General features: G+C 28.0%; 1 protein-coding gene across 1 annotated transcript; it reads right to left on the bottom strand.

The window, feature by feature from the left end:
- Positions 1-977: 977 nt before the first annotated feature.
- Positions 978-2,402, bottom strand: LOC145836343 (kelch-like protein 25). Its single transcript, XM_082944153.1, has one exon. The coding sequence runs from the start codon at positions 2,400-2,402 to the stop codon at positions 978-980; it is 1,425 nt and encodes a 474-aa protein (XP_082800279.1).
- Between the last annotated feature and the right edge of the window lie 7,880 nt (positions 2,403-10,282).

Genomic DNA, 10,282 nt, shown 5'->3' with positions numbered 1-10,282 from the left:
AAGTGAGCGAGAAACATCGGAAGAGTTAATGGGAAGTAGTGAAGATATTAAAGGGAAAAATTATAAGAGCAAAAATCCATTCATTTCTTATTGTACTTAAATATTTTTCATAAATTATTGGCAATGTAACTTTTATTGCAAGCAAATTTATGACACACGATTTTGTTTTATTTTTGTGATTCACTGAAAAAAATGGAAAATTTTAAACTTTAAAATTTTCAAAGTCTTGCACTTAATTGATTATCATTTGCACTTTTTATAAGCATATTGATCAGCATATTGATCAGTGACTCTGAGGCAGTACCGGTTCCGCCGATGTTAAAAAGCCCTCCGAGTGGACACTTGTTTTTAAATAAGATTAAAAAGTAATAATATTAGGTGTAAAATGTTTATCGCCCAAAAAAAGTTTTTCAGTACAAAGGTAGAGTGGCTGTTATTTTTCTCCATTAAACCAAAGTATAGGTATTAGTTAAGACTGAAGCTATCCTAAATCATATTAAAACTATTGAAATAATTACACAGTCAAACTCTTGCGTAAATATGTTTACATAAATGATTTTAATCTTTACAACTTTATCATGTTAAAAACGTATGTAAAGCTTTAAATAATTAACCAGGATTTTTAAATTCAAAACTCTGAATTGGTTTTAAGTGAAGAGCAGTACTGCTTAATTTGTGTAAGTTTACTACAAAACTATTATTTTTTCTTAGTTTTTAGATTTTCTCTACAAAAATATATTATGTACAATAATCATATTTAAATAATTAGGAAAAAGAAAAAAATTTTAACTCAAGCCAGTTTAAAATTTTCAAATGTTTTAAAAACTAAATTATAATTAAGTGTAAGTATATTCACATGTCTTTTTTCTATTCTGTAATAATAAAACTTTACTAAGTGTATAAGATAAAACATTGATTAAATCTCAGAGCAAATAACTTCAAGATTTTGTTCTAAAAAGGCCGAATTTGAACTCGTGTTAATCAAATAACACGGCAATTTTGGCACAATTGTACTGTTGACATTCGTTGGCAGTGACTTCGCACGCCTCTTCCGTCCATTTATCCTTTTCCGCATCGTAAACCACCATGAGCGACGACTGTTCGATGAACAGCATGATCCTGCTCCCGATTGAAATCGCGTCGCCCAAATAATCCAAGCTGACTGTTAACGGTTTTGTTGGCGGCTTGATTAAAACGAACTTGTTGCAAACGGGGTCGTAAACTTCGCTGGTCGACGAGTTTAAGTCGCGGCTTCCGAACACGAACAGCTTGCTTCTCAACGCTACCACCTTGTGTCTGTCTCTTACCTGAACCATGCTCGGCATCATTGTCCACTCATCAGCCACGTGATCGTACGCCTCAACGGTTTTCGACCACGTGTACAAGTCCGTCTTTCCGCCGCAAACAACCACCCTGCCCATGAAAACCGCGCTCGCCGAGTAGAACCTGCGCACGCTCATGTCGCTCACTCGCCGCCACTCTTCCTTCTGGGGATCGTACTCGAAGCACCAAGCCACGGTACCCTCTTCCAGGAAACTACGGCCGCCTAACACGTATATTTTGTTCATCATAGCGCACGGGCTGAAGCAGTACAAGCTGACATCCAAACCGCGCAATTGCCGCCAGCTGTCGTCGGTCGCCGGCGCGTACCTTTGCACCGTGACGGACTCTTCCCCGCCAAAAACGTAGATGACGTCATTGGAGCAGACCGAGTAGAACTCATCGCCTTCGTCGAAACTCTGCAGCGGCCGCACCCTCCCCCTCTTGTCGATCTGATTCACGTACTGCTCCCAGCCCAGGTTGCCGCCCATGACCACCACGTTGAAATCGTCGTGGTCGCAGTACCGCGGCTCCATGCTCACTCTGTTGGTCAGGCAGAAGCTGCGTTTGTCTCGCAGAACCTCCTTCACCGCCAAGCTGCTCCTCTCGTTTTTCAGGAACGCCGAGGGTTCGTTCAAGACGCACTCCACCTGCTTGTCTGTGAGCAGGGAGAAGCGCACTTTCATCAGGAGCTCCTTTGCGAACGCGCTCCTTTCCGCCGCGTTCAAGCTCAGCCAAGCGTTCGCCGCTTGAAACACCTGCAGTTCCGAGCAAACGTTCAGGCTCGAGCTCGAAAGAAGCGTGACTGCGGTGGCGCGGTCCAAATGCGCGAAGTCGTCCGGCGGGAAGCAGCGCGTCATGATGCGCAAAGTATCTCCCGCGAAATTAGGCGAGTTGAAAACCTTAGCCAACCGGTAGTACGCTGCCACGCTGTCAATTTTCACTTTGCTTTTCATACAGTATAGCACTTCTTGCTTCGTGTTCAGCAAAACTTTACTAATCTTCAATGATTGAATTAGCTCGCGCTCGTCTAAAGTCTCTGTATCTAAATTATTAAGGCGATAATGAAGATTTGTAAACATTATTATTATAACTGTTATAAAATAAAAAAGAAACAATGGATCAAATATGTTTTGCACCTGTAATATAAGCTTTAAGTGTTCGTCATCCTGTGTTTATTATTAAACTAGAATGGAAATTTACAATATATACATAAATTTTTGATAAAATAACGTGTTAACTTGATTTATATTATCAGTGCACAGTTTGGAACTCTGATATTTTGGGATAACTTTATAAAAGATTCAATTTAAAGCTTATGTGTTTGGTTAAAGCTAGAAAAACTGGTGTATTGCTTTAATAAAAAGGCAAAAAGTTGTTTAAATCAAAAACTTCGCAAATTAGACATTTCTAAGTTTTATTTTTTCATCCATAACACAAAGGTCGATTTTTTATACATTTCTGAAAACTTTAAATAAATAACTTTTTATTAAATAAAACAGGTTAAACTTTTTTTCTTTTATGTATAAGAAACCTTTTAGTGCTTTATTAATAAAAATGTTTATCAAAATAACATATTAACCAGAAAATACTTAACTTAATTACCATTTTTAAAGAAAAATACTTTGCTCAACTTGAAAATAAAAAAGAAGAAGTTGTTTTAGAGAACTTTTGCTTCTTGTATTAATCTGTTATCTGAAGCTATTTTTTTTGTGATTTCACATGTTTACTCATTTATTAACTGATTTTTTATTATTATTGTTATATAACCTTATATTTAAATAAAGCTATGTACTAAAATAAAAGTTATAAAAGTCAACAATAAGAATCTATTAAGAAAAAAAACTTTTTGCTTTAACGTTTTTATATAATTTATATGTTACTAGAAATCAAACTTAGTTAGTTTATTATTTAATATAAAGACGAATCGGTATCGATAAAAATGTTTAGTCAAAAAATGTACAAAAGTTCATCCAATCATAACCTTTGTTTCCTAATATATTTAAATAACTACTATCCAAAAAAATATATAGTAAAAATTAAAAACACTAACCATAATCATTAAAGTATTTCAAATTGTTCAAAGTTAAGACTTTTTCTAAAGTATTTTTGAAAATAGTTTTCAAAAAGTTCTGATGTTGAAACTTTGAGCAGATCGCATTGCAATGGAACATCTTTTTAGTTATCTTGTTTCCTTTATTCTTATTCAAATAACAATTTTCTTCGAATGTTTGGTTTAATTTTGATGCAGTGTTACTCATATTTTTAATTTAAAACTGTAATTAATTAAAATACTAGTTTGATTTGGTTGTTTAAAAAATGTATTTTTTATTTTTATAAGTCTTAGATTAATAATAAAAGTTACTTTTTTTACTAATTAACACTTTCCATACATTTCAAAAAGGTTTTTTATTTAAGTTAAAAAAGGTTGAGATTTAAAAAGTATATTTTTATTAAGTTAAGCTAAAATTAACTAACAAAATCCGCAATTAATTGATATTTCATTTTATTATAGCTTTTATGATTTCAATACTAATTTAATGAAACAACATATTTTAAATTATATGAGATATTGCACAAAACAGCTTAAAATTATGTGTTCGCAACGTTTTTAGGATGCGGGTCAGATTTATAAAAATCTATTTTTTGGCGGGCCGGAGTATCTAAATTGTCTTTGATTCACAAAAACTATTCAGTTATCCGGTTCATTACCACAAAGTAAGGAGTGTATGTGTTTTTTTGCTTTTAATTTTTAATCTCAGAATATCTAAGGTAAATTTTAAAAGCTCCAAAGCCTAGAATATGTAGTGTAAGTTTAAAATCTCAGGTAAAATGTATCTTTTTTTTCGTTTCAAGTGGTCAAATTATCTATATTAGTTTCAAAATTTTGTTTAAAAGGAAAGGTTCACATGCTTGCAAGCCACAACTATACCTTTTGCTGACCAGATTCCTAATACTCAAATAAGATACAAACTGCAGCAATAAAAGAACAGAATTAATGAACTCATCCAAACACAGGAACAATTTTTTATTAATAAACTGGAAAGCAGACAATTAAATAAGTTTACAGTACTAGTACAAAGTAGGTTTTAATTTTTTTCATGGTTTTTGAGTTTTGTTAACGTTTTGTCATTTATTGGTTTAAATTCAAATTTTTAGATAGTCGTCATTTCCTTTAATAGAATTTTTAGATATTTTTTTACATAGTTCATAATTTCATTTAAATTTGATTTTTTAGACTAAGATTGTTAGAAAAGTTCTGAAGTAGCTTTGGAAATACTCAGAAAAGTAGATCCAAACATAGAAAAAAGAAGAATATATCGGAAGTATGAAAATATTATTTAATTACGTTATAGATTATACTAAAATAACAATTGAAAACTAAACATATTCTTATGTCTGTAAATTATAGTTTTTTTTTTTAATATATGCCATTAGCTTAATAAATAATTCTAATTTAAATAACATTTAATTTCTATTCCCAACTTTTTTATTAAAGGTACTTTTCAATTTAGTAAAATTAATAACACTAAACTTTTCTTAATGAACAAAAACAAGCTAAATATAAATTTTAATTAGAATATTAAACTGACTACTTTTAGTATCAATAATTCAAAACATCCCTGCTGAGAACTTTGAATCTGATGAAAACAAAAATTATAATGATAAAAGCTTAAGTTTTTTTTCATATAAATATAAGAAGCCTTAGTTAAAATAAATCATTCAATGAGGAACTCATGTCATGTTTTCATGTATAACTTTATCCAAACTTAGGTAAATGTGAAACATTAATAAAAAGAGAAGCATAGATGAAAAATCATTGAAAAATTACTTTAAATTTTGTAAAATCTGAAACCAGATATGGTGGCGTGCTTTAGTCACATTAAAAATAAAATTCAATTTTATTTCAATAAGACAAGACCTCAAATTTACTTGCAGTAAATATGAATCAGAATGACTAGAAATATCTTTAGAATAAACAACAATAACAGTAAAAAAATCTTAGTAGGTCTAATATATAGACATCTAGGACATTCAGTTTAAGAAATAAGTTCAGAATTTGTAATGAAAATAAAAACAATTATAAAGATATATGTATTTTTTGAGACATGTATATTAACTTTTTAAACAATAGTTTTGGTCTAACTAATTTTATCAAAGTACCAATTAGGGTTAATAGAATGGAAGGTGCATTAATTAATCATTTACATTGTTTATGTCCAGAAAAAGTAACTCATTATTATGTATTAATATCAGGTATATCAGACCATTTTATATTAAGCTTAAACTTCAAATCTAATTAAAAACAGCTCTAAAGAAAAAACAATTACATTAAAGACTTTTCAAAACAATATATTAACACAGTTATGATTTCAAATGATGCTTCTCACATTCTTGACAAACATAAAATCAGACAAAAATTTTAAATCTAAAAAATCTTTAAACACTTAATTTAATTACTTAGTAGTAAAATTCAGAAAAATAATATATCAAAATATTCCAACTAAAAAAATTTCTAAACTTAAATTTAATTATAGATCTAAACCCTGAATAAAAAAAGAAACACCAAAGTCCATCAAAAGAAAACAGAAATTTTATTAAAGCCTTTTAAAAACAATTTTATTATTTTACTTAAACTACATGAATCAGGAAAGGAAAGTCAGGAAAAGTCCGGAAAACTAAAAAAAAAATTCAGGAAAAGTCAGGAAAAAATGGGGTTTCAAAAAAAGTCAGGCAAAGTCAGGAAATTTGACAAAATTTGAGAAACGTTAGATGTTTTAAGTTTACTTTTACAAAAGCCTTTAAAAAGATTAATTCCTAAAAATTATTTAAAAACCCTTTATAATTAGACTAAAACTGCAAAATTTTTCTAGAAAATTACAAAATTACCTGATTTTCAATGCCTTTATATGGTAAAAATTAATAAAATATTTTTTATAAAACTACAAAATTTTCCAATAATATATTGAACAACTATTCTACTTGAACAAGCAGTTTTTGTGTGCTTTTAGTGTTGATGATCTGTAGAAAAATAAATTTCTATGTGTATATAAGTTATAAAATAAAAATATTTGCTTATAGAGCTGTTTATTGCAAACACATCAATCATACACAGATGGTTCAAGTGATGTAATGGAAGTTAGATGTTTGAATTCAGCTAAAAAACTGTCGTCTTAAATTGCATAAAAATAAGATTGAAAGCTTTTTATAGTTTCAAGTGTTTGATTATGTATTTTAGAATCAGTTAAAATTAACATTTTGAATTAGAAAGTTCAGGAAAGTTTTAGTAAAAAGTCAGGCAAAAGTAAGAAAACTTTTCTCACCTTGATCTTTGGCAACCCTGAATAATACAAAAAAAAAGAAATATACTTACAAGAATCATAACATTTTTTTTGTATTATTCAGGGTTGCCTCAGATCAAGCTGAGAAAAGTTTTCTGAAACTAATTCTTTAAAAATGCATACTTTTAAAACATGCTAGAAAATTCTTATAAAAATTCATCTAAATTGAAAAGTAATAAAAAACATCACTAAAAGACAGAAAAAAGACAACTTATTTCCACTTAGGCTAGATGTGAATAAAAATCTTATAAGAAATTTAAATAAGTAGTGAACAATCAAAACACTCATTTTTATAACATTGGAAAGCAAATGAGAGCACTTAGATGGTTTATAAAAAATATGATAATAGTATAACCTACAAAGAATGTAAAATATTTAATAAATAAACATATGATTGTAGTATGTTTTACAACCATTTTATTTACCATAATGAATAACATTTACCTAACTAATTCTAATAAAAAAAGTACTTATGGGGCCCCTGTTCTTAAAACCAGGCATAATATGAATGTATAACTGACTGCATTTGATAACTGTTATAAGTTAATGGAAAGTTTTGAGTTAAAGTTCTTGTTCATCCAAGCGTTTAAGAGAAAGCTCGCAAGGTCACGTGTCTAATTGATGAAATTTTGATAGAGTTAGATAAGGAGAAAATAAAGGGCAGTCACAAATTTACTGATGCAAGTTTGCATTTCCATTCTACAGCTGTCTTTAAGAAAAATACCAATATAAACTCTCATCAGACAATTTTTAGCTACAGCCTGCTTTAACAAACATGTAATTCCAGAATAGAAATTTATGTTGTTTGATTGTTTGAGTACAGTTTTTATTTAAAAATGCTTTCTTTTCATAAGTATTTTATAATTCTTGTTATAAAATGTTAATTCTCGTTCTAATTTAGAGACTCTCAAAGTTAAATTATTTAAGATTTAAATTGTATTTAAAAATTTTAATAACTTTCAAAGTCATTTATAAAGCATATTTTTTTTTTAATTTCAAGTTATCTTTTTTTATTTTTTACAATGATATTTCGATACAAAATGTTCATTCATTGTCATGCCTTGTTTTTTAAAGACTAGCCGTAAGATCATTTAATGTTAGTGTTAGTTAAGTTTATGTTATTTTTTATCCTGAACAACATGTCCTGGACAAAACGTTGAAATTTATCCGTGGTATGCGACCCGATAACTTAAATATTCTTCCTGTACCAGGTCCTAAATATTTTGAGCATCTTTTTTTTATCGTTTAATAAAGTGTAGTCTATATTTATACATTAAGAATTATAGTGAAGATTTGATGTACAATATAACTTTACCTGCTATTCTATATAAATAACAAATTAAATATTTTTTACTTTAAACAACAGATGCAAACACTAACAATTGTAACGTAAATATAAATTAAAAAAAATTGTACTAGATTAAATATGTTTTTCAAACTTTTAAACACAACTTAAGTCTAACAAAAATATATTTTTTAATGTTTTAATTAGAATTAACTGCTTAAACTTTAACTTTAAAAAAACTTTTGAAAAGAAAATGTTTATAAATATATAAGTTTATTTAACACATCCAAGCAATGTATCATTTTTTCTAGAATAACATGCTCACTGCAGAAGGACCTAAATAGAATGAAATTTCTCTCCAACTGATGAATATTTATATATGGCTGTAGTATACGCTTGGATGAACAAGAGAATTCTCAAATTTTTCCATTCAGCTAAAACATTTATCAAATGCAGTTTGATTTCCTATTACGCTTCGTCTTTTTCCAATTTTTAAAGAAATCTTAACTCTACTTCTTTTCTGTCTTGCTGTTGAAAAATAAACACTACCTTTACTTCATAAACCAGATAATTATGAAACATGTATCAGATTTAAACTGGTCTCACAACTTTTATTGTTGATTTTAGGAAAAGATTAAGGTAAACTGAAAAATAATTAATTAAACAATAATTAAGTATAATTTTTAACAGATGGTCTTTTAGTTCCAAAAAAATTGTATTTTAAATAATCAAAAACATTTTAATCTCTTTACTAGAACTTCAACAATTAACTTTAGCTTCATAAAAATTAAACATGAGTTACAATCTACCAGGCACGTAGCTTGGTAGGTTTCTGCGAATCTACAGAAACGTAAACAATTGTGCGAAAAAACTTGCTTTTTTCCGATTATTCAGCTTTTTAGTCCTTGTTTGAATAGCTTTAAGTATTCGTCTATACTTAGTTTTGCACTCCTGAGAGATAATTTCTAAAAATTTACGTACTTACTAGCACTTTTAGTGTCATAAATATCTAACAAATTAAATACATCTAAATTCTATGCAAATAGGATAGTGTAGATTCCTGTTATTAAATAGCAAACTATTGTAAATGAATCAATTTAGAAGCTGTAGATTTGTTTTAAATGATTTGGGAAAATAAAAAAAGTAAGTGTGAGAAATGATATTGTACTATCAAAATTTTTGTGGTGAGTCAAAGAAAACTTAACATTTTTTGAAATTTACATTTTTTTGTGTTTCAAACGAGCAAATACAGATAGAAGATATATAACATTATAAATTTTAAAGAAGATGATTCTCAAAATAAACTAACATGAAGAATTAACTTTTGTTTTAAATCAAATTGACTCTTTGAGTTGAATTTTTTAAGATTAAATCTCTGTGGTTGACAAAAATACAAAAATGAAAAACTTTTGAATAAGTGATGACAATATAATTTCCTGAAGTTTTATCAAGAAGATTAGAATCTATTAAATCAGAAAACACAATAATACAAATAGCTTGCAAAAAGAAGACAAACTGAAAAACTCAATAATATAATATTTTATAAAGAATAATATAAACAAATTATAGTTTATTTTTGTATTTTAGAACCATATTTTTTAATTAAAACTTCTTTTAAAGATTTTATTAATGCTTAGGTTAGTTAAAGTTTTTAATTTTTCAAGATTAATATAAACAATTTATAGTTTTATTTTTGTATTTTAGAACTTTATTTTTTAATTTAAACTTGTTTTAATGATTTTGTAAATGTTTACCTTAGTTAAAGTTTTTATTTAATATTTTAGCAAAATTGAAAGATTTAAATTGTAAATTGTTGCCACACACTCAAAGTATCCTGGATAACTCTAGGATATTTAGAGTTTTTTTTTGAACTCAGGCTGACTCAGTATAGTTTATTTTATCTATGAAAACCTTAAGACATTTTTAGGTTTGTTAATAATGTCATAACACATGTTTTTCTAGATTTGAATGAGATTTTAGTGGCTAGTTTTAATAAATCTTTATTTTATAACCAATTTTGTAAAAAAAAAACATTGATAAATTTGAAAAGTTAGTCTTAGTTCAGTGATATAGAAAAAATTAGGACTTTTCACTTTTCAGTCCGTTAAAGTTCACTCAGGACAGTTTTTTTAAATTGACATGGTAGCATTGTATGTTTAGATATATCTTAATCTAAGAGCTAATTTTACAGTATCACGTTTGATAGTCAAGTTTCAAACAGCATCATAATGAAATATTAAATATTTTTTTTTCATATTTTAGACAAATTGTATTGTAGAAAAAATGAGTGATTTCAGTTTTACAGAACCAATGACAGTTGAAGAATTAAGGGCAC

Source organism: Thalia democratica, chromosome 5 (assembly GCF_965202585.1).
Source record: "Thalia democratica chromosome 5, ktThaDemo2.hap1.1, whole genome shotgun sequence".
Classification (NCBI taxonomy): domain Eukaryota; kingdom Metazoa; phylum Chordata; class Thaliacea; order Salpida; family Salpidae; genus Thalia; species Thalia democratica.
This window is presented reverse-complemented; position numbering and strand designations above follow the sequence as displayed.